The 25,713-nt window shown below is 42.4% G+C and overlaps 2 protein-coding genes across 2 annotated transcripts; one reads left to right on the top strand and one right to left on the bottom strand.

Annotated features, from left to right (window-relative positions):
• Positions 1-23: 23 nt before the first annotated feature.
• Positions 24-2,861, bottom strand: LOC310997719 (arylsulfatase I; the record flags this gene model as incomplete). Its single annotated transcript, XM_083987509.1, has 3 exons — positions 24-1,110; positions 1,203-1,535; positions 2,557-2,861. 3 exons carry the CDS (start codon positions 2,859-2,861, stop codon positions 24-26), a joined length of 1,725 nt encoding a protein of 574 aa, XP_083843635.1.
• Positions 2,862-12,390: 9,529 nt separating this feature from the next.
• On the top strand, positions 12,391-23,269 carry synpo2la (synaptopodin 2-like a). The gene is made up of 4 exons (XM_083988035.1): positions 12,391-12,812; positions 16,088-16,239; positions 16,529-17,247; positions 18,712-23,269. Exons 1-4 carry the CDS (start codon positions 12,711-12,713, stop codon positions 21,348-21,350), a joined length of 3,612 nt encoding a protein of 1,203 aa, XP_083844161.1. The 5' UTR covers positions 12,391-12,710; the 3' UTR covers positions 21,351-23,269.
• The last annotated feature ends 2,444 nt before the right edge of the window (positions 23,270-25,713 follow it).

Genomic DNA, 25,713 nt, shown 5'->3' with positions numbered 1-25,713 from the left:
GTTCATGTTGCCAGATGAAACATTTAGAAGAACAGGGTGTTCCTCTCTAGTCGTGATCCCACCTTCTTGAAGAGGGCTTTTAATTTGCACACTCTGCAGTGCCTGATCTTCATCATCTTTTCTTTCCTGCCATCCTCCTCGACACTGTTCCCTTCCTGTCCCTCCACACTGAGCCAGGGCCCCCACACTCCTCCGTGGAGCTCGGGGTCAGCCATAGGGTCATCAGGTGGATTATTGGCCATCACAGCTGTCTGGTTGTACTCTGCCAGTCTGGTCAGCAGATGCTTTACAACCTCTGGACGAGCCTCAGCCATGTCTGTCCTCTCGTAGGGGTCGGCGCTGACGTTAAACAGCCAAACCGACTTCCCTAGCTTGTTGCGCCGCTTCTCCAGTTTCTGCCAGCGTTCCCGACCAACGGGAAGAGCCTGTGGTGGTATCCAGTCCCCGTCACCAACATTTCCTGTCAGTAGCTTCCAGTCTCCAGCCCTGATCGCAGCCCTCACGGCTGTGTCCCAGATCCCAAACCCGTTGAGCACCAGTGCCTTGTCATATGGCTCTCCAGGCTTCCTGGAGACTGGGTCAATGTTGAAAAGGATTTCAGTGCGAGGACAGGGTAGGTCCTCACTGATCGTGCCCCACACATCGTGGCCATCAAGGCCACGGTGGGACTGCAGGGCCCCGGCCAGCCCCAGTAATGTGGGATACCAGTCAGAAACATGGATCAGTGCTTTGCTGACTACACCCTTCCTCTTCAGGAGGGGACTATGGACAAAGCCTACAGCCCGGATACCTCCTTCCCAGTAGGTCCCTTTGCCACCTCTCAGTGGCCAGTTACTCCCTCCAGAAAGCGGCTGCCCACCATTATCAGAGGAGTAGATCAGCACAGAGTTGTTGTAGAGCCCACTAGTCTTCAGTTCCTGAACCACTTCTCTAACCCCATCATCCAGGCAGCTCAGCATAGCTGCGTAGTGTCGCCTGATACGATTACCCTGGAAATCATAGGGGTGCAGGAAATTATGTGGTACCTGCAAGGGTGTATGTGCAGCCTGAAGGGACAGGTAGAGGAAGAGTGGTTTTTGGGGATTGTGGCTCCTCAGGATCTGCTTCACTCTGGTGGGACAGAGGGAACAGTTTTAAGATATGCACAAGTTTGTCTCTCCATGTATGAATCTGTTTGATTGAATGTATTCCTCCATACTCACCTGTCTATGTAAAGCATTGTGGAGTAGTTGCCGGCCATCTCCCATGCAGGCCTGTCTCCGTCGTGCAGGTCAAATCCACAGGCTTCAGCCCCATCGCAGCTCTGATAGGAGAAGTGGTCTCCACTGCCAGTCAGTGTGCCCAGGAAACTCTGAAAGCCACGCCCTGTGGGGAGGCAGCCTGACCTGCAGAAGCCCAGGTGCCATTTACCCACCATGTGGGTGGCGTATCCAGCTTTGACCAGACGCTCTGGTAGGGTGGGAATGTCTGGGGGCAGGCAGAGGGGCTGACGTGGTCGGATGATTGAATGCTGGAGTCCAGTGTGAATTTGGTAGCTGGTGAGATCAGGAGAGTGTGAGAAAAAGATGTGAACAAGCAGCAGTGTCTTGAGAAGATCACAATAATGGGGAATTTTCACAGATGGTTCAAGAAATAATGTACTCTTGGTGGATGCTCACACAGTATTACTCATCACCAAGCTTGTGTTCAGTGATTTTAAAGAATTATTTTCAGCTCCAATTTCACTTTTTCATTTTACACACTTCATGTCTGCAAAACTTCTGCACATCTCCAGCAGTAAACGCACTGTCAATGATATAAACCTCTGCTATATAAACCAATACGATCATGATCAAATGTTCCAAAACAGGATTTAGAATGAAAATACTACTTATCCATGATATCCAATCCAATAATACTTTATCCATCCTTAACTCACAGTGGATCTGAGAGCTCAGTGCACAGCAACTTACAAAAACACATGTAAATACACAAACAAGCTGCAAATTCAGAAAATGTTTTTCTCAGTCTGAAAAACACATGTGGTGCAAAACATCACAACACAACTCAAGTGTTTCCTGGGGACACTAAAACGTGATGAGGCTGGTTGGGACTTGAAGTTCAATGCCCATTTGTGACTTTTGAAGTTAGAGCACTGAATAACAAGTACATCCCAGCAGGATCTTTCTATTTCATTTTTTTTTTTGCCTGAATATCAATGGAAAGATTAAAAGACAGAGGCAGGAGAGTCAGGGCATTTGTGTATATGTTTGTTTTCTCAGGTTGCAGTGCATTGAGCTGGGCCACCGTATAAAAGTACACTTTGTTCCGGTGTTAAATGTAAAACAAATAATCTACTGGTAGATTTCAGCAGTACAGGGAGTAAAACTACAATATCATTTTATTCCTTTTCTGGTCTGGTGTGGATGTTGCCCGACCACTGAATATAGCCTCAATTGAGAGCAAAAGACAAAAGGCCAATCCATATTATGCATAATTACATTATATGAGAGCTGCTGCAGTAACTGAATAATTATCCCATCAGAATAATGATGTAATGAAGAAGAAATTACTCACCGCCCTGTCATGAGTTGACTGCGAGAAGGCGAGCAGATAGGCTGGACATAATAATTTTCAAGTTTGACCCCCTCTGCTGCCAGCTTGTCCAGCACAGGAGTGTGAATGTCTGAGCCGTGGTAGCCAATGTCTCCGTAGCCCTGGTCATCCACCATGATAAAGATAAGGTGAGGGGGTCTGGGCCCTTCTGCCTCTTCTGTGCCGACACTTTCATTTAATGACAATGCTTCACTCAGGCAGCCGAGGCCACAGAACAAGGTCAAGCCAATCACCAGGGAACACACCGAGCAGATTCTTCCCATCATCTCCGGCAGTACTCTGTGGCTAATATCTATAGAAGTCTGTATATTCTGTTCTGCTTCGTCTGCAGTCAATAAATCTCAGGCTGGATCACTGCTGCAGAAAAATGGGCAGATCTGTGCGTCTGAGGAGCTTGTCCAAAAGTCTTATCTAGTCCATTAAGTCTGTGTTGTCATCTTTTTCTGGGGGATTATTCTTGGTTTTGTGAGATGGGGCCGAGCCGGTGCCAGCTGCTGTGGTGGGTGGAGAAAAACTGCTGTCTCCAAGATGGGCAAGACATTAGAGGGGTGTATGTGTGTGTGTGCATGTGAGAGAGAGAGAGAGACAGACAGACAGACTGAGAGAGGCTTCCCTCTTTGCAGTACCTTGCTACATTCCTGGGTACTTCCAGGCGCCTCATACAGTGGCTGGGAAAACTTGAGCAACTCATACTGTACGCACACACTGGGAATCAATGAAGAAAGAGAAGTGCTTTGATAGCAGCCACGTTATCATGTTTGAGGTAAGCAAAATATACTCAAAAAAAAAAAGTGACGTGCAAATTGACAATGGAGTCTTGGTAGGGAAAAGAAGTATAACAGGTGACATTATGCAAAATTCACTGTCTTTTGTGTGTATCCCCTCCAAAAAATAAATTAAATAAATAAATAAAAACCTTGGCCATAGTTTAACTTTCATTCATCATTTGAACAGAGATGGAAAAAAAGTAAAATTTAACTTGGCCCACTTTGTTTTGGTTTGGACGTAGGAACCAAAATTTGACCACCACTGTTTTGGGTCAGCAGAGGAAATCTGTCTTCTGGAGATATAAAACAGCTAGAAGACACTACAAGTCGTGAGAAGATATGTATTTTATATTTAAGTACTGTAGAAGCAACCATTTAAAACCAAGCTGTAATGAAGCAATCTGTATTAACTAGCATCGCTGCTACGACCACTGTTATCACAATTACCGTCATACTGCTATTCGTTCTGACTGTCTCGCCTATTACGACTGCTATGGCTAATATTTCCATTGCCTTTCCCGTCCTGCGTAATTTAAAGCATACTGTAAATCCCTAATGAAAATTAAATAAACTCTGTCATCTTTCTTTTTGTTTTATGATACTGCACAATTAATAGAGTCACCTGACGGCAATTACCGCCCTTGCTGGGGCAGTGAAACCAATCCAGCTATGAACGAACATCCGGTGTTGTGATGAGAATGCGTATCGACCACAGGGCTCTTAGCCTTCACCTCACTGCCATCTCCTTCCCATAATGCTGAGAGGAAATCAATGTCTCAGATACGAGTCCATTTCCTAGGGTTGTAGAAGGAAACTCGTGTTGCTTCACCCTGTGGGGAATTTCACAGGCTTTTTGCCCACAGTGAGAGTGAGGCACATGGTGGAGAGATTGAGATCTACTGTATGGTGGGAGAGGGAAGGATGATGATGAGGTAAGAATGATGCTAACCAAGTAGGGGGGTGGGTGGAAATACACTGGTTTAGATGAAACGATTGGTGGGAAATGGGAACATATGAAAAGGAATACATAACATAATAAAAAAGAGAAGTAAAACTGACAAATAGGAGCGCAAAAAGAGGCATAACACTGAGGCAGAAAGCAATAATGTGCATGTGAGAAGAGGAAAAGCTTCACTGTCTAAGATGAGAGAATACAACATAAACAAAGTGGCATAAAAGGAGCAGTCACTTTGTCTTGCTGTGTATGTGCGTCTGGGTCTCTGGGTGTAGCCATCAGTTTGCCTCAGGGAAATGCAGGGCGACATGAACTCCGTTTTACTGCTAAGAGGGGGGAGGACACGGAGGGAGGCTGTAAAAATGGAAAGTGACAAATGTCTTCTTGAGGAATACAGAGAGTGAGGGATTGTGCTCTTTCCTCAACCGCCTGTGTATTTCAGAGGGGACATGAAAAGATGATATTAGTAAAATACTCTGTGTGCTTTTGTTTTTCTTTGTATGTTCTGAGCTGTTTGTAGAGGTTAAAGGGCCACAAGGGTGAAAGCTTGATTTAAAAAATAAGACAAAAGGAAAGAAAGATGAACAAAATGTCACAAAAAAACAAGTAAAAAAAAGGACATGCTGTACTTCCTCATCAACAAATACTAAGCCCTGGAAAATTCAGTTTCTACAGTGCAATAGGGGGGATTTGGCCAGAGTGTCTGTGTAGGGCGAAGAATGCAACTTACAGCCCAGTGTGTATTTGTATAGTAATCTGTGTGTGAACGTGTGAGTGTGTGTGTGTATGTGGGAGTGGGTGTGTTTTGGTAAAGGCAGTGGTGCAGAGTAGAAGAGAGTAGCAGTGGGTGTGATTTATTCATGACGATGAATAAGTGACTCACTCGATCTAGAGTCACTCTGTCAAGATAGAGTCAAAGTGTGTGTGTGTGTGTGTGTGTGTGTGTGTGTGTGTGTGTGTGTGTGTGTGTGTGTGTGTGTGTGTGTGTGTGTGTGTGTGTGTGTGTTTGTGTCTTAAAATGACTTTCATTTTCAAGCACAAAAATAAAAAGTCCTGTTTTTATATTAAAAAGGCCCTGTCTGAGATTGTTTTAATATATATTTCAAATAGTGCATTACAGTATGTGCATAGATGTATTCATGGTACAGTTGGTACAGATGGTGATCAGATGGGAAATGATCTCATTGATACTTTCTTTCTTGCCTAACTCAAAACAACAAGTTTGTGTTTTATTATAAGTTAAATAGTTTTTCACTGAGGAGCACCGTAGTACCATCCCACTGTAATATTACTGTATTAGGTTTTTAGAAAGGTAACTATATGAACTCATAATAGGAATGAGGTTAGAATAGAAATTACACAGTAACTTTTTACTAGCAGTGAAATGATAGCTCAAGTCACTTCTAATATTTGGTACTGTAACACCATGCAAGCATTTTAAAGTTAATGCTTGTTTGGCTTTATCTCAGCAAACAATCTCTCCCTATTTTTGTTTTTAGGTGAGAATTTAGAAGATAAACAGCCAGATATCTCCCACAGGAGTTATTTCCTAAGGGGAGCATGAATATTGAACTAACATAAACCTGCCGGCCAGAAACATCAGAGATGAATGCTAATGTTGCCCTTTATCTTGCTGGAAGCGTAAATACCCCGCAAAAGGTGTTTATCAAATTGCTGGTGGCTCTCGGGGAAAGGTCAGGGACTAAGTCAATTTGTTCCAGTGCATGGGCATCATCGACACAACAGGTGAAGAAGAGCCAAGCTCCATACAAGAAAGTTAACTTGACTCACACAGAGGGTGTAATCTAAGATTTGGTGCTTAAAACTTGTCCTTTTCTCTTCAATACATCAACACAACAGGCAGACGTGGGCTCTGAGACCTCGAAAGAAACATCGTCACTCCCACCCCCAGCCCCGAAGGTGACACTGACGGAGGATCTGTCTCTGCTGCTCCTGAAATACTCAAGGATCATCTTCCAGCCGGCAGAAACTCAATCCACTCCCTATTCTCCTCACCTTACTCAATGATAGATTGACAAGAGGAGGCTGAAGGAAGGGAGAGGGAGGGGGGGCATTCAGCCTCATCACATCAAACAAACCTCCCACACTGTTGATGGTGGTGGCCTTATGTCAATTCACTAACTTTGGGTAAACTTTCCCTCTTCGTCGTCGTCCTCCTCCTCCTCTTAACAGCACCTCCTTGGTTCGGCTGTTCCATCCTATCGGACGTGTCCCCTGAGGAGAGTGAGTGCTGGCTTTGACTCATCAAAAATGTAAGGGATTACACAAGCTCAGTGTGGGTATGTGTGTGTGTGTGTACTCTGTCGGTACTGTCAGTGAAGAGTGCCACCATGAGGATTAAACAAATAATGCATGCAGAGCAATAGCAGAGTTGATACAGGGGGAATAATAAAGGACTATTCTTCTCAAAATAAGGCTCTCTATGTCTATTTTTTTTTTTTTTTTTTTATCTTTATACAAAGAAAAGTGTGGTGTGTCCATTTCAGTGATTGAAAAAAATAGCCTTTTTTCCCCAAAGGAAAAACCAAATTAGTCTTCACTCCATTAACCTTGTTAAGTTTGTATTGCATGATATCTAATTGTAAGTGGAGCTGTGATTTTTTTTTTGTACAGCCAGCACATAATCTTTGATGAAGATGTTGGTGGTCTATCTGTGCCTAGTATAATTTTTTAGAGCTTGAGGATAACATCCTTTATTCCTTTTAAGGTGTTCTAGCAGTGTGGCTCTGTGAATGGCATTGTCAGTCTCCTGGTGCAGCCTGAAATGTCTCAGCACTGGGTGGATGGCACAGAGCTGGGGCTTACGTCTGCATTGTGTGATCCTCAAATGATGAATCCTACTGACTTTAGTGGTGCCATAACCTTTCCTCTAATGCCAGAAGCTGGTTCAGATGTTTGTTTTTTAAATGGCATGTCTTCAAAACTACTGCACGGACTGCATGGCATTTAATTCAGACATCCACGCTCTCCACAGGATGAATTTTAATAACTGTAGCAAAATATTTTGACTTTTAGGAAATTTACAGTTTAGTGCTTGTTGGTAAAAGTTGGCATGCTAACACACAAAAATGGTGGCAATGACCTGTCCACAAACACAGTTACACACAAACCAACACACTGATGTTGCCAGATACAACAACTGTCTGATTTGTTTTCCACTAGGCTGTTCCAAAATAATCAGTGTTTGTTTTTTCAGTGGTTAGTTTCCAAATGACACCACCTGATGTGCAGCAGAGCTCAGTGCTTGCATATGCATGTAAATGACACACAAGGAAATTAACGGCATAGCAACCAGTGAAGGGAGCTATCAGTCTGGTTTTGTCATTGACCAATCAGAGTATGATTAGACTTACCTGTTGTATAACACATTTTCAGACAGATGGCCTGCCCTGCACCATTGTTTGTTGTGAGTTTGTGAGTGTGTGTGTGTGTGTGTGTGTGTGTGTGTGTGTGTGTGTGTGTGTGTGTGTGTGTGTGTGTGTGTGTGTGTGTGTGTGTGTGTGTGAGTGACTTACTGCTGACAGCACACGGAGGTTACGGGGTCACCTGGCACGCTGCCACCTCTGTGTCATGAAGAAGATGACACAGGACTCATCTCTCCCAGGACGGTGGGAGTCCTGGGAGAGATGCAGCACAGTCTGTCACAAACCGGGGTCAGGAGTTCAGCGAATGAGCGGGAAGCAGCCTGGTGGCACAGAACGAGAGAAACTGTCAGCGTGAAGGAAAATTCAAGTGGTTGAATTTTAGAGTGTTACCTTCTTTTTGCTGACACACAGCCTATAAAGTAAAGAAAAACACATCCTGGTGATGGCATGGCAGTGTGAGGAAGAATCAAAACACTAAAACACTCCGATCTGGACCAACTTAAAGCACGAGTAAACTAGATGCCACTGCATACCAATGGACGCTAAAAAAAGTCTGCTTAAATAACATCATTAATTCCCAGAAGAAATGACAGAACAGAAAAAAGCTAGAGTTTAAAAATATATTGTCAAATGTCAGAATAATTCCTCCTTAGAAGGGGAAACCAACCTTTTCACTTGACATTTCAAAAATGTGAGACTCTCAGAGGTCATGTAAAACGTGTTTCCCAAAAAGGGTACAGTATGATGATGTCTCGTACAATATGTTCTATCTAAGCAAATTAACTTCTACAAATACATTTTTAATTTGCAAAATGTTGTACTGCATGCATTTCCCGAAACTGAAGTGAAATCAGAAAGATTAAAACATTGTACATTTTTAATTTTTGCATTTGCCTCTACTAAACACCCACTTTCCCCTTTTGATGTGCACAGTCTAATTATTCCAGCTTGAGAGAAACTACACTCATAAAATAGTGACCGTCCTTGCAACATCGTGAATGTACTTTTGTTACACTTTTATTATATATAATATATATCTTTATATATTGCATATAAACACACACATTCTGTTTACTGTGTGCACTGCCCTTTTTAAAAGCTCAGTTTACATGATGTTTCTTTGTATGGCAGTCTCATTTTCACCTCATCCAAGCTTGTGGGAGGAGGGGCAGGGCTGGCAATGGCTGCTTGGCAGTGTCGGCCATGCTGGCACAGAACCGTCCGTTAAAGGGCACTGGGTCTGCGCCTGCTGCTACGCTACAAATCTGTCTGTCAAATTCTTCTTAGGAAGGCAATTTGTCCAACAGAGATGTTATTAAATAAAAAAAAGAAAAGACAGGGGGAGAACAGTGAAAACAGCGACAGCTCTCCCCAGTAAAAATGATTGAAAAGGAGAAGGAAATGAGACAAAACTAAAACACAGGGAGGGAGAAACCCTTGAGAGGAGAGATAGGCAGACACAAACTAATTAACAGGGGGAACATGAGAGGGACGGAGTTGTTGCCTCACTTAACAGTTCACCCATGTCCACAGGAAAAAACACTCAGCTTCCTCCATTTCCTAAATTAAAGCAAGCAACCAGTGAGTCATTTGTTTCCACGTCACAATAGAAAGCATATGGAATACAAACATACGGAACCACAGCTGAAAGGAAAAACGCTGCAGCCATGATGCTGCATATGGATTTTGACCTTTTTACTTTTCTTGAAAGACAGCCAACTTCTGTGACTTAGCAGACCTCTCGCTGACTTCTCGCGGGCCTGCCCACAGAAGCCACAGCTTTCTGCAGTGCAGCGCCTTTGCTCAGCATGTCAAGGAAACAGTCACTAACGGCAAAGACAACATTGTGCTGCTGGTTTAGCTGAACAAGTCTGTCACAGAATACCCCCAAAGTCTTATTTTTCTTTTCTCCTCTCGTGTGTTTGTTTGGAGGATTCTTGGACGTTACAGTATCTGACTGCTCACAAAAGTCAAAGTGTCTTTCAAGTCTTTCCCAACAATACTGGGAAGACTGCATGGAACACACTTGACTCTAGAGACTTTGCTTAAGTTACGTCTGTTTAGATAACCCTAATATTTTATAAACACTGGTCCAAAGTGGTTTCTAAAGTACTTAAATCAAATATGATCTGTGCACGTAGTGCAATGCAGTAACCCTGGAACCCCTTGTCGTGCGTAACATTCAAAATAAAATGCAAAATGAAACCAGTTGAATCACCGTGCCCAAAAAATAATTAAAGTACTATCTGTGTTGAGAAGTAAATGGAGACTAATGGGATCCACAAAGCCAACAACTTGCCTACTTTCAACCACTAGGGGGAGCGGTTGGCACAATTCATCTATATCTACATGATTCATGATATGTAGTAGCTAATACTTCACTTTCCCTGCAGATCTGACATAAACTGGATCAGCTGTATCTATGTGGTTGTGCACTTGCTTTAGCTGCTGGGCTCAATTAGATCTGAAAATGTCTCCAGGAAGAGAGCTCAACCTCTTTTTTTTTTTTTTTTTTGAGTGTCTGATGACCCAGGACTGATCTTGGTTACTGTCCTGAGGTCTGGAGACAGCTGCAGAGCAAGGCTGCCAAAGGGAGCAGCTATCATTGGTAACCTCCTGCAGTATGGCTTTTCAAGCGAGGGGATCATGCAGCCTCCATCAACAGGTTTAAAGGCCTCTTAATGCCCCAAAGGAAGCTTATGTTCACTGTGACTGCGTTAGAGATTGTGTTGTTTTGTTTGTCAGATAGTTGTCAGGTCTGTTTTTTTCAGGGCTTTCATTAGATCAAGTTTCAAGTTCCAGTTTAGACGTGTGTGGGTGCATTTAATGATATTGGGACTGTTTTTTAAATTTATTTTATGACACATGATACATTTTTTCATTTTCTTCATGTAAAGAAATTAAGTGAATGTAATATTTTTTACAAAAGATGACTGCCTATAGTTGGTAGAAAATTATTTCTCAATGACAATGGAGATTTTGGGCAGTTTCATCAGTGTAAGCCAAAGTTTTCAACCCTGAAGACTATTTTAAAGAATTATTTAAGCGCATTTCTTCTTTTACTTAACCTTCAATATACGTCTAAGGTGACTTGTAAATATGCATCGGCCTATTATGAAGTCTAACGATAGTTTAATGCCTTACTAGGCTAAAGTCCTATAAACTAGGCTATTGAATCATCTTTTAATCAGTTCATTGGTCATTGATATGAAAAAAACACATCAATTAATCAATGTATCAATTTACTTACATCATCAACCAATAAATCAGCGAGCAGGGTTGAATGATGAGAGCATTAAAACTGGCCGTCTTCCCCACAACTATGTTACTGGGATGTGGAGAGGACTCATCAGCCGTCTGGCTTAAATGTGAAAGGAGGCACCGTGGGGTCAAAGACGGAAAACACATCTAGATCAACTATTGCTGGCACGTCTAGGTTAAGTGTCAGGGAGTTGTCCAGCTGAGGGGTCAGCATCTCATTCACAGCATTCTCACTCTCTGCATTCACAGTGTTTTCAATCTCAGGCGTTTGTTCTCCATCAGTGGGTAGAATTTGGAGTGAATAGAAATCTGTCACTGAGGGATGGGAGGATAGATCCTATAGGTGTTATTGCACTTTCCATGACTTTGAAAACTCTGCATCAAACAGGAGCATATGGAGCCTCTGCAAACCATCATTTTTGATGAAGACACAACCCTTCAGGTTCTAGCTCTAGTCTAGCTGTGTCTGCTGTCTGCACAATATTAGCAGAATCACCATCACGTAAAACAAAATACCTGCAAAACCAATGACATAACACAATAAGATGATGAACATGGTTAAATTTACAAAGCACATTGGCATTGTCATGCTCAAGTGCAGCCTGTGTGTGTTACATGTCTTTATCCAGACTCTCCACAGCTGCCACCACATCCAGGACCAGCTGGGTTGTACCGTAGCATGTGGGGTCCAACTAAAACATAAAGGCAAATCAATCCTGCCCACAAAAAGAAATACATCATATATTATATATTTCTGTCCATGTCAACACTAGTATCATTTTTATACAATAAAAAGCATGGGTCCTTTCTGTGTCTCAAAGTATTTGTCATTCAGTCAACACTGTGGATTCGCAACTATATTTCAATGCAGGTATGCAAGCCTGGTCATCTCGAGCTTGCATTTATCCTAAAGGCACTCTGATGACAGCCTAGAATGTCTCGAGATCCAGATGACCCGACACGACACACAGCAGCCTCAGCAGTTGGGAAAAAAAAAAACGACACCAAAATCATTCTACTCATTGTCTACGATGTGCAAATTAAAAAGGTATTCAAAATGTAACTTGTTACAACTGGAATGTCCTAGCGTGGCGAATCTCAGCCAAGGGAGCGTGCCTGTCACCCAACTAAAGGTTACTAATGACCTCAGCGCTGTAAAGCCAGAGATGAAACAGTGCCATTTGGATGTTCTGAATGTTAACTTTCCCCAGGTCTGCAGGGAAGCAGGCAAAGCAGCAGAGGTGCTGGTGGCGGTGGTGTCCTATTTTTGGAGGGGCTATCAGCGACCCAGTGGCATAGGTCTGAGTGACAGGACAAGTGTTGCCTTGGATCCTCCCCTCACTCATTTGAGGCAGGCATTCCTCAGTGTAAGCAGACACAGACCCCCGTCCCATCATATTTCTCTTCCCCTCTCTCTTTCTCCCTCCCTTGGATACGATAGTTGGGCCCGCTCTGGGTATGGGTGGGTGTGCAGAAGTGTGCGCGAGTGCGTGTTTGTGTGTTCAGGTGTGAGCGTCGGCCTTGGAGCTGGATTCAGAGAGAAGTCAGCACCCGGACAGTGTGGCAGGCAAAGAGTAGGTCAGAGCTCTCTGAGGGGGCCCTGACCGCTGACCATGGGGCCATTGCACTGAGGGGCCCCCAGACAAAATATTAAAAACCAAAGAGGAGTGGAAAATAACCAAGAATAACCAAGAAGAATAAGAAGAAAAGTTTTTAAGAAAAAGAAAAAACAGACAGAGAAGCACAATGGTTGCAGAGGAAGTGATAATTACATTGTCCGGTGGAGCGCCATGGGGCTTTCGTCTCCAAGGAGGCGTGGAACATCAGAAGCCGCTCCAGGTGGCCAAGGTAAGACGGGTCACTCAGCAGGTTGGACAGCAGCAGTCAGCTTGAGGTTTGCTGAGTTAAAAATGGAAAGTAGAAAATCATATTAGAGTCAACAGTCTCGCTCATGAAGAGGGAAACATCAGCTAAGATTTGTATTTGAAGGAGATTTAAGGGAAATGGAAAGTTGAATCGGAATATTGGCTGCCATGGTGGTTGGTTTGTGATGTGATGTGATGTGTCTATGAGTCATCCTCTTGTTTGAGAACACTCTTAATGCAGAAGTACTGTGATGACTGATTGGATGAACTTTACACTTCAAGTTCAACTGGGAATGTAGGGCAACCCTGTCGCATATTCTTCTAATGAATGCTACTGAACCTAGAGTGGCACCGACTGGAAAATTAAACAAACAGCTTATGAAATAACTCACTGACACTATACTTCAGTAATGTCTCGGGCAGTTAAATGTGTACACTGTAGCAGAGATTAAATGAAGGTGTATGTGTCCTTACTGTGGAGTGGGATTGTGGATACTACACATCATTCACCTGTGACCATGATCTCATTTTATGCTGTTGGGCTTCCATGTTTCCACTGCGTCATAATTTAAGTTAAGAAACCACTCCAGCCATGCCTGGTCATGTGAGCTGGCAAGTAACTTGAGATTTATTTGTAGAAACACATTAGTAATTGTAGAAACCACACAGGTGAGCAATGAATGTGATATGTGTTTTTGTAATGTGATTTAGTTCAGTGGCCGAAATCACTCTGGCTGCGACCCAGGTCACATAGGTGTGAGAAGTTGATGTGTTGTGTTGTGTTTGTTAATATTTATTTACACCTTCCTAAATAAAGTAAGAAAATATTACAATTATATATCAATAGTATTGTTTAAAGTTTAAAGGGAGGTTTAGGACTAGAGCAAATTCCTCCTGGACAAGAAAGTGTTGTCCACATTTGGCACCCCTGAAGCTTTCCAGATTTGAATCTGAGATCTCCAAAACTAATCTCTTAGCCAAAGTTGAATATATACTGGATAAAAGGATTAAATAGCATGCAAAAAATAGTACATGAGAGATTAAATGGAAAATGGTTCGAAAGAGAGAACCAAAAAAAGACAAAAAAAAACTAACAAAAAAACAATCATACTCCATATTGATCCTTTGCTGTTTGTATCCATCAGTTTCATCATCACCATCTGTGACTTCGCTCTACAAACCTTATTTTTCCTGTTCAAGGGGACTTGTGCCAACTTTCTCTCCTAATAAATCTTACAGAGCTATGCAGAGATCTTATTCTTGGATATGATAGCTCAGGTTTTCACACACCTGCACACACATTATGCATGCACACAACTACACACATCACACAATAATACATACCCACACACACTTGAAATAATTGTTGACTGGGCAAAACTCCTTTTCCAGCTGGCTATTTTTGATTGAGAAGTAACAGGTCACGGGGTCAGCCAAGGTGTGCGTTTCAGCTCTGCACTCAAAATTTACCTCATATGCTATTTTTGTACATGGACTAGTAAGTATGCTGCTGCTTAAGGGGGAAGATATAAATCTGTCCCCTTTCCTCTCAAATGCAAAGGCAATAGTGATTGCTGGACCTCTGTTGTACCTCACATTGTTCCTATTCAGGGACCACAGGAATTGTGCATGAATAAGCTTCTAATGTCTTATTACCTGATTTTCAAATGAATCTTCCCTCAAATAGTTTGAAATAGTTCATGTTAACTTATTTTAAATAGTTTATAATACTGTGAAGTTCCATTAAGTTTCTTTTTTTTCCGACATATCCCCCCAAACTTCAGCAACTTTGTTGGGACATGTCCACATAACCTGGAGCTTATAATGACTGTCCCTCTGGTTTGTCAGTGTGATTGAAGAAGATTGTTCAACAGAAAGAATTCTGCAACGTGCTGCACCTTCTTCCTGTATCTTTCAGCTCACCATACATACCTCACAAATAGAAAAACATTGTATTTAAATGATGTACCTCTATTATGGTAACAGCCTATCCTAAAGATTCCCCTTTACTTGGTTTGTTTATTTGAAAATATGCTAAAGATTACACACTGTATTCACAGAACAGCACTTAACTCAAAATGAATGTGGGTTCTTTAAAATGTTAATCCTTCTTGTAGTTGACTTATGCAAAATGTAGTGGTATGTACACAAGAGAGCCACAGGACACCAAATCACCTTCACGGTGTTGGACAGCTGTTTCTGTCTGACCATCCAAAACAGCATGCTCCTTCACCCCTGAGAGCAGGAAGGCGTAATCTTGTCAGACCTCAAACTGTACCGTCCCTAACAGGTGGAGCTGTTCAGGGCTACATTGAAAGAGCTGGTGTGTCAGAGCTGGGGTTGTGCCTTGCGTGTGTTTATTTATAAGACTTTATGTATATTTTTGTATCAGTCAGTGTCCTGTATATGTGTGTGCAGGCATGTAAGGGTATTATAACTGTTATGACTTGCAACCACAAGGTGACTGACTGATTGAATAACTGATATACTGGCAGGCACAGGCCACTTTGAAGGGCTTAGCTAAATGGGGAAGTGGGATTTCATTACAGGCAAACCAGAATAGCTGGAAATAAAGCTAATTAGGCCAACCAAAGCAACACCTCCTTATCTCTGAAATTTAACATACAATAATCATTCCATAGACAGCAGTAGATAGCATAGCACAGCATAGAGAGCAGTCAACACTGCAGTTCATTGTCCATTTGTTTTTACAAACACCTGCTTTGAATTTTTATGGGACTTGTTGACATGGCTAGCATAAATCCGAGGAAATTCAGGGTGGGCAGAACGCCATGGTCCTGACTGACCTCAGGCGCAAATAGCAAAGCACCAAATGAAGATGGCTGCTGGCTGGCATTTCCCTGTTAAAGTGTGCACGAGTACCCCACTTGAGCTGCAATATGTGGCATGTGTCCGCAGCAAGACCAAGCTGTCAGGACTAAATCTACTCTGTCAGTCACTATCACAAACCAAGAGAAGACAGAGGGACAGTTCTGTCCGGCTTTTATTTTCCATTCCCGCAGTTGCAAAAAGCTTAACATGCAATTCTGAAGGAAATAAATCTGGACAGAGAGGCTGATGTTGACATTTGGATCTACTATATCTTACCTCTTCATATCAGAGCTATAGACTTGAGACTGCTTTGAAACTTGCCTTTGAATGTCATTCAGATTTGACTTGAGCCTGTGAAGTATGAACATCCAACTTTCAAAATCTGATACGAAAACATTTTAAATTGAACTTTCCTTCCTTGTTTAGGTGCGTAAACGCAGCAAGGCATGCAGGGCTGGGTTGCGGGAAGCTGATGAGCTGATCTCCATCAACGAACAGCCATGTGGAACACTCTCCCATGCCCAGGCCATGAACCTCATTGACAGCTCCTCTGGGATATTACATATCCGGGTCAAAAGGTCAGAAGAACAAAATTATTATAGTATTGTGAAAGATGAACTTACTGGGAAAAATCATATTTTGCAAGAGATTAAATTGAAATTTACACCTAACTGCAAAAATACACACTTGCATTTGTTTGAAACTGGGATTACTGTCTATTAGTATATTCCCAAAACATCACACACATTAGAGTTAACATTGTGGGCTGCTTATGATAAGACCTCACATACAGTTGAAATTCAGATTTTGGGAATTACTTCTAATATCACATCCAAAGGCCTTTATCAAGTCTCTACTTGTTTGCAGGGCACCTGCTGGTTTCCAGTCTGTGGTGCTTGTGACCCGTGCCCCATCTCCCCGTATAGACAAAGAGTACCGTGCTGCTCTGCGTGCCATGTCACCCACCCATGCCCACCATGCACCTGTACGTGAGGTCCACCGTAGCCACTCCTCTGTAACTAGTGGCTTAACATCCCCACCTGGCAGTGAGGCTTACTATGGTGAGACTGACAGCGATGCAGATGTGGCAGGCTATGAGAGGCAGCGCCGACAGAAACGCCGAAGCCCAAGCAACTCTACCCCTGGGAAACCAACAGGGCGAGCCTCCCCTGAGGGTGGTGAGACATCAGAGATGAGTGGCTACGACAGCGCTCCAGATGCACACATTTACCCCCCTTTATTGGATGCGCGTGGGGGAAATGGAGATGGAGGAGCGGGGCTAACAGGCGTGGCAAGGAGGGAGGTGATATATCAGCCTCCTGCTTCGGGATTGTGGTCATCCCAGACATCCACTGAGACCTCCTCCATCATCTCCTCAGCAGATGACCAGGGGCCACGCGATGGAGGGCAAGAAGAGGACAGTGGCTTTCTAGAGCCAGCCAACGTGCCACTGGTATCCCCTGAGAGGGCAAAGGAAGCCCTGATGCTGGGCTCCCGCAGTCAGCTTGTGCCTATGGTGGGTCCTGTGAATAAACCCATTGACGAGGAGCTTACAACAACCTACATGGAAAAAGCCAAGCAAGCCAGTAAGTACAGATAGGGGGAACAGTCTATGGGACTTCACATAGGTCCTCAGCACATTCCCGAAAAATGTTACTAGTTGATTCGAGAATCACAAAACTCTCAAACTCCAAAAGTTGTAATTGTAACAGTAAAGTTGATTTTGTAACAAACTCCCTGTTTGAAAATACAAAACGTATCTACAACATACAGATAAGATGAGTAAAAACAGCTTAGCACGTTTTTATGCCTGTTAATGACTAAAACATAAAGTGAAGTGTGTGTGAGTAAATGTCCAAGTCCTTCAATCTGGCCAACCACTATATCTAACCAAACCAAGCCTAGTGTACAGTAGGTGTCAACCTTTGCTAAGTGTGTTGAGCATGGCTGGTATGGTTTACTATATTTACCTCCAGTTATGCGTGTGAAAACCCCAGTGATCAGTCTGGGAGCACTGAAAAGCATCTACAGCTGCTTTTAGGTATCAAGTAGCAAAGCATGGATACTCTTTTACACTGTCCCTCTCTCCTTTTCTACTCTCTCTGGCTGTTCCTCGTTCTGCTCTTTTGGTAATTTATCAAATATTAAAGACAAAAGTATATGTTTTGCAACATTTGATATAATGTTCTTCACTTGAGGTGGAAGAAAAGGTGGTTAGTCGCAGATATAAAAGGGAACAGTCTCTGGATTTGCAGTAGAAGATAGATTGCATATTTATGTCAGAAACTGAAGCTGATCTTTCAGTGTTTGCCATGCCATAATGTACAGTTTATAGTTACTACAGCCTGAAAAATCAGCCAGTCAAGTCTTTATGTCAAAAACTACAATGATACAGTTATTAGACAGAGAGCAGTCACACTCACTTCCTTTTCTACAACTTGTCATCCAGCCCATCATCCATAATAGGGCCACGGAAAGCAAAGAGCTGGGCTATTTGAAGTCAACAGGCTGTTTTAAGAACTTAAATAAATTTACTCTCGTAAATCCTCCTTGCCACTGAGTGCAGGTTTAACATTGTAATGTCCTACTTAGGAGGCCTGTCACAGACAAATTGAGAACTCTCTTCACATGGCAGTGCATATTTGGGCAACAGAATTAGGCTGCCTTTGATAATCTGGCTAATACCATAACAAGTTAAAGGATATTTTGTGGCTACCCTTTGATGTTCTCCTTCCAGCCACCTAAAACATGCAACTTTCCACAAGCTTGCAAATATTTTCAGTTAACTTAAATGTCACAATATGCAAGCCTAACAATGTGCAAATTTATCCTTCAGCCCAGCTAATGTGAGAAGCTGAAGGCTTGCCTGGAATTTTCCCAGAAGCGCTCCTGTGGCGAGTTAAGAGATAGATGCTATTTGAAAGCATTGTGGTCAGGACAGGTTTAGATCTTCACATCTGAGTCAGTTCTTGGTATAAAGGTTAAAGTGGTTATTTCAAACAATGTTGTACTATTCAATTCCTAATAGCTATGGCTTTCATACCCTGCAGAACTGAACCGAGGAGATACAGTGCAAGACAAGAATGTGAAGGAAGCCAAAACCAAGTGTCGGACAATTGCATCCCTGCTGACTGACGCTCCCAACCCTCACTCAAAGGGAGTACTGATGTTCAAAAAGAGGCGGCAGCGCTCTAAGAAGTACACCCTCACTAGCTTTGGTAGTGTGGATGAGGACAGATGTCAGGACTCACAGGAGGAAGATGGGGTATTCCCTGGCAGTGAGTCAGAGTTTGATGAAGATGGGTTCTCTTCAGTTCCTGACCCAACCTGGGACAGTGACTACTTGGATATGCTGGAGAAAAGGGCAACTGCAGGAGGCGAGGGTCGTGGTGATGGGGCAGAGGATGCTCCAAGTCCAGGGTTGAGTGAAACTGCAGGCAAGGGTGCCCAATTGTTTGAGCAGCAGAGAAAGAGAGCAGCTGAGCATGCCAAGAAGGTGGAGGCAGCACAGCCACAGAGTCCTCCACAGTATCAAGTCCAAGAGCAGACTCAGATACACCAGACGCATTCAGAAATACAACCACAGATGCAATCAAGTGTCGAACCTCAGCAGATTATACCACCTGGGCCTATAACGATACAGCAAGAACTCTCCCAGGGTCCAGGTCTAGTTGCTGTTGGTGCCCATGGGGTGTCTAATGGGGATCTATCCCACTCTGCAGTTAGCACAGCTAGCATGATGATGTCACCTCCACCTGTGGCACCCAAACCAGCTACTGCTTCAGTGACTGTTCTGACCAGTCTTGCGTCACCAGCTGAAACACCATTACCAGATCAACCTTCTAGTAATGTTCTAAACAGAACAGCACGTCCTTTCACTCCTGGCTTCATCAGCATCAGAGCTGCGACTGCCCCTGTAACTTTCCGTCCATCAGTCACAAAAACGGCACAGCGTCCTGCCTCAGCAGCTGTTGCACCACCACCGTTTTCCATTGCCTCTGAACTAGCTAACAATGCTACACCAGCTATATCACACCTAACCCCTGGTCCTCCATTAGTCTGGTCCCTACCATCCACTGTACCTCAAGGTCCCTTCGCTCCAACACTAGAAACTCCAGTTACCTGTCATCCTCCAGCCATCTTTACCTCTGTAGAAACAATGCAGCCAGCACCACCAATAGCTACTGTTCACCAGGCTCCATTTTCAGCTGTGCCCCCATTGTCAATGCCACCCATGCCATCTCCACAAGCACCAATAGTTCCAGCCCCTGTACCTCCTGTATCTCAAATTCCTGGTTCAGCTGACCCAAATGCTCCAGTGCGTCCACTTCAAGTGACGGTTGCTCAGCCACCTCAACCTCATTTTTCCATGGCACCTGTAGCACAAGTGTCAGTGGTCACTCAGCCAGAAGCTGTAGCTCCAACCCCTGTTCCTGGTACACTAGGGCGCACAGGAATCTTGCTTGACGCCCGGCGGCGTAGTGGCAAAGTCAAACCTATGTTCAATGTGCCAGATGTCAAAAAGAATTCCCCCAATCCTGACCTATTATGTATGGTCCAGAATCTGGATGAAAGATCCACTCGATACAAACATGGCCAACCACCTGCTGAGGCTACCTATGATGCTCCAGAGGAAGAAAGGGGTGAGGCTGGCATGGGTAGGATGCCTCCTCCTGTGGCACCGAAGCCGCGGGTCATCCATGAAGTCCCACAGATCATTCAAGCAGGGGGCAAGGGGGCCGAGTTGTTTGCCCGAAGGCAGAGCCGCATGGGTATGTATGTTGTGGACACCCCACCTGAGACCCCATACCAGCAGGAAGTGGCATCACATAATGTAGCCCAACCCTATGACTCTTCCCTCGGTCCGTCCCTTCAGTCTCAGTGGAAATACTCCCCGAACGTCCGTGCCCCTCCACCTATAGGGTACAACCCCCTCCTAGGCCCCTCTATCCCTATAGGGCCTCAGAGAGATGTAAGCAAGCCTGACAGCAGGGGCAGTGGAGGCTCCCAAAGGGAGGGCATCAAAGCTCTGGATTTCATGAGAAGGCAGCCCTACCAGCTCAACTCTGCTATGTTCAACTATGGGGGAAGTACTGCTAATCTATCAGCCATGCCTTCTTACCAGGCCCAGAGGCATCAGCATGATTACCCAGTAACAATGGTAGGAAGCTCATTAACCTCACCCAGGCAGGTCCCAATCAAAACAGCCCGTGTCTATGAGATCAAGCGATTCTCCACACCAACACCCAGGTCAGCTCCCACTTTGGCTCCCAAAATCATTGCACCTCGCTCGGCCACAACCCTTGGAGACCGTATAACTCACTCCAACATGACCTCCCCACCTACTGTCCATTTCACTCCAAGCCAGGCTCCTTTCTTGCCACCAGCACCATTCAGTGGCCCAACCCCAGTCTCACCTCCCTCCCAACAAGCTGGACTGCCTAGCCTGCCAAAGTTTTTGGCCACCCCTATCCCACACGCTGTGCCCCCTGCAGTCCCTACACCTTACACTCCAGTATCCTACAATACTGGGCTCCAGAAAGCCAAGCAGTTCCAGAGTGCTCCAGAGCTCAGTATCCTCGCATCTTTGCCCCCAGTTAAAACCAATACAGTTCAAGCACCCAAACCACGTTTTGTTGCCACCAAGGGAGGCATCCAGCCCCGCGTCTGGAGACCAGGTGCAATGTGAACATTAGTGAATCAGTCACAACCACCCTTGGACATCTTCATATGCTATTAAGTTAGTGCCAGCATAACTAGCTGATTATTGACAAAATACTAATCAACGGTTTTGTTGGTTGGATTCTTGTTTAGCAAAAAAGGTTGAATATTCACTAGCTCCAATACATCAAATGTGAAAATTTTCTACTATTCGAAGGCCATTGTAAATTGAATATCTTTGGGTTTGGGGTGGTTGGCTGAACAAAAAGCAAGCATTTTAAGGACATTACTTTGGTTAATTAATTACAGAATTGCCTATCACTATTTCCCAAAACCTGAATTATGATTTCTATAAAAAAAAAAAAAATGGCTATGATTAAATTGAACTGAATTCATATCTACTTGCTGTTCAAAATTCTACTCATCACATTCATCTTACTACCAACACATACTCACACACTAAGCCGAGTGAAATTAAGGATGCTATATTAATCATGATAGGGAATACATTAGCACATAACGTATGCTGTATAGTCCACTATATGCCTGTCCTGGGGGAGGTTTGTGTAAGGCTACTGGAGATCTCTTTCTACTAATTTAGCAGAAACACCATCTAAACAGAGCCTGTACTGAATTATTCTTTGAAACTTGAAGTGTCTGAAAGATGTTGAAAATAAATAGTCATGGTCCTGACCATAGGATTAAACCATGTTGACAGGTGGAAGTGGATAAAGCCTTTGATCTCTGGACATGTATTTTGTTATTCAGTACTTGTACAACTAAATAATGTGCACAAAATGTTTTTGTACCCACTCTGTACCATTGCCAAGACAAAAACCCATGATGTCCTAATCTCTAGTAGTTATAATGATGCATGACCAGTTGAAAATTGTAAAATGCTTTTAAACACCAGGGCTCAATGTGGCATTATATGTGAGGAGGACAGGGTTTTCTCTTGTGAGGTGTTAGTGAGGTTGTGCCAAATACCTGTGCTCACTATAGCCAGAGAGAAATGCTATCTTTTTAGCATGGGTCACATTCAACAAGTGCCCGGGCTGTCACTGAATGTACACTTGTCACTGGGTATCACAGCTTCCAATTGCCCCTTAGGCACACCAGAGCCTCCTTAGTATCAGTGTGATCTTTGCAGATATATGTAAATTCTTTAACTTTTATTAAACAAATAACACAGAAGAAGGAATGTGTATTTTGTTTTGTGTAACCGTGGTTTAATCTGAAGGGGTGCAGGGGAAAGTTGCCAAATCAAGTGGCACCAGCATTTCTAAAAAAAGGGTTCAAGGAATGACAGTGGCTGTGGAGGGGGGTATGGGCCAGATGCAGGAAGGCCAAATTATTGAACAGGATCTCAGTTGGAACATTTTAGATCATAGCCCAAAAGACAGAAAGTGTCATGATCAGATGTAGTAAAACTGAGACCGATTACATAATGTCTGAAATCCCACAGTCAGTAGAAATGAAAGGATGGTAGAAAGTGTAGCACCTGAAGTTCATTGGAAAAGCTTAAAAAGCTGATAGAAAGAAGCATAGACGTTAAGATAGTGTCTCCATTCAAAATGGAAGAAGGCCAAACATATTTAATGATCTACATTGAAAGATTGAGTATGTTAATGGGAACAGGTAAGAAATAAAGACTGAATATTTCATTTGTGGAAGTCTTGGTGAGAAACTTTTGTTATTTCTTTTTTTTTTTTTTTTTTTTTACACTTTTCAAAATATTTACAGCTCTCTTACAGCTTTTTCTGGTTTTCACAGTATTATTATCTAGGTTGTGGATATAGTTATGCTGGGGTGTAAGATATGATAAATATATATTTCTGAGTGTAGCTGGGTTAAATAAGTGTGAAAATGTTTGTTGTTACTGCTGAGTAGAAGTTTATACATAGGAGACAATACATTTTTGAAGAATAAAATTAGTTTTGAAAGTTCTCCAGTTGTCTGACATCTCTGACTTTACACTGCCACCTGTTGTTGACTGTGTGTTCCTGCTCTTCTTTTTTTCATGTACAGTACATTACCTGCATGTATGAAATGATAATATTAATAAATGAGTGGTGAAATAACTGTGATTGTACATTAGTTTTAATAAAAATATGTTTCACTCTTTCAAAAGAAGAAAATGCTTAATAAGAGACACACACATACACACACTCTAGACTAACCTGGTAAGGTTGGGTTAGTTCTTGAGCCTGGTTTGATTAACCAATTATTTTAAATGATGTAATCAAATGAATTACAACAGAGAGATTTAAAGAATATTTCATAACAAGGAGTCTAGAGTACTCATTGATACATCAGGGTTGTTGTCAATGTCTTATTTAAGGCATTTCAGCAGTTAAGAGACAGAGAAAATCATGCTAATGAGACATTAATGAATACAAATTTAGCATTATAAGGGAAATGATTGAAAATAAAAGTTATGTGCACTTCTATGCAAGAAATCCCTGCCATTAAAATGTCAGAGAAGGAGAGAGAGGTAAATTTATATAAAAAAAACAACAACAACTTAATTGTGCAAAATGGAAAGGAAATCAGATTATTCACAATTTTTGTATCAAATGGGGTAAAATCCAGGCCAATATGACTGAAGAAAATGAAAACTTTAATCTGAACAAATGCATATCACATCACCACCACAATCTCTACTTAAATTACTTCAGTTGAAGATGTGGACAGTGCAATTTTAGGATGTGATTTTCAACGATCATGAATCACTGAGTCATAGGGAGGTCACAAGGTAAATAGAGAGACTCTCGTGTTCACTGACACAAGTATCTATCAATGGCTAAGTTACCATAACCAAAACACAGAGTGATTACATTTTCACTAGCCCTAAGTTAAAATTAAGAATCTTTTTTTTATTTTATTTTTTAGAATTCCTTAAGTGGTGATTGAGATGCACTGATATAGGCTTACTGAGTTAGCCCATGAGGAGTTATTACATGGAAAAATTGGGGATTTTCTTGTCAACAGAAACATCTGCCACTGAGGGGTGCTGTGGTGTCTACGTTGGACTGAGTGTTGCCGTCAGGGGGGCATTTTGTTTCAAACCTTCACTCTCACAGGGCGCCTATTTATAGGACTGTTAATATCCAAACAGAGGACTATTCATAGTGAAAGTGACATTTTGCCAGGCTGCTTCTCTTATTAAAATACTGCTCTTAATTTAACGGCTTAAAAAAGATCAAATCAAAAAAATGAAAATGCACTTTCAGCCGCTGGAAAGTTTCTATTTGAAGCTGTAATGAAACCACCATGTACAGTAGTTTCATGGTACATGTAAACTGATTTTTTTTCATCATCATCATTTTGTTTACTCCCCATTGTTCTTATTGTTTGTGTTGCACTGTTTTTACCCAATGTACGGTGACCTTGAGTGTGCAGAAAGGTGCCTATAAATAAAATGTATTATTATATTATTATGTATATTAAATCAAATCTTGTTATAATATTCATCAGTTTATTATTGGTCAGCACTTAATTCCTAAAAAAGTATTTAATTAGCCTAACAATGTGTGGAGATGTGTCAAAACCAATAACAATAATCTTAATAATCATAAACTGCAGTTCCAGACTACTTCACAAAAACATTATATTAAAATGATACAGAAAACACGAGGATTAGTGTACAGTAGTAAATAGTGTATACGTGAGTTAAAAGAAGTGATTTTGAGGTAGAGTGGAACATCTAGTGCGTTTAGGTACCTACACAACAAAGATTTGTTTTTCCTTTAAACAAGACACCACAGGACCCAAAAGTTAAAACTTACAATACAAGCTGAGTACTGACCATACAACAAAGCCACCAATGTTGGACAACTGACCATATAACATAAGTTATATAGATCGACAGACATTCAACAGACACAGTTTTGCATCCAAATAAAACATCTACACTTGCCCGAAAACACATTCAAAAGCAACAAACACAGTCACAGCATTTCAGCATATTGTAGGTGAGAAATTACCATCACATCAATGGTTATAATATTATTATTATTATATATTATTATTATATTATTTTTCATTCATACAAATGAAGAGAGAGTGAAACATAGCTACCACAGAGAACATCAGGGACATGCCCTCTGGGTTGTTTTGGGTTGTATTGTGTTTCTGATTGTACTGAAAAATTTGCAATAAGATTTTGTTCTGAGATAATGAATTTAAATTACTTCAGTGATTCCCAGCGCAAAGACATTTATGGTTTGCACTGCAATGTCTCAGTTGGAATGAGTGTGCTTTGCAATGACCATGAATCTCAGACAAGTTAACTTCTCTTACAATAAATATGCACACTTATATTGTTTCCATGCATTCGGACTACAATAATGTGTGTTAGCTTTTAAATGTTCTCAACAAGTGTTTTCACA

Source organism: Trachurus trachurus (assembly GCF_905171665.1).
Source record: "Trachurus trachurus genome assembly, chromosome: 15".
In the NCBI taxonomy this organism is placed as follows: domain Eukaryota; kingdom Metazoa; phylum Chordata; class Actinopteri; order Carangiformes; family Carangidae; genus Trachurus; species Trachurus trachurus.
Note: the sequence above shows the minus strand (reverse complement) of the source record. Positions and strands in the feature narration are given on the sequence as shown.

What these genes read in the sequence shown, in the direction of transcription:
- synpo2la (XM_083988035.1), top strand. Translation starts at nt 12,711, where the DNA reads ATGGTTGCAGAGGAAGTGATAATTACATTGTCCGGTGGAGCGCCATGG. An exon ending in AGCCGCTCCAGGTGGCCAAG is followed by an intron (nt 12,813 to 16,087) that starts GTAAGACGGGTC and finishes TTCCTTGTTTAG; the next exon opens with GTGCGTAAACGCAGCAAGGC. An exon ending in TTACATATCCGGGTCAAAAG is followed by an intron (nt 16,240 to 16,528) that starts GTCAGAAGAACA and finishes ACTTGTTTGCAG; the next exon opens with GGCACCTGCTGGTTTCCAGT.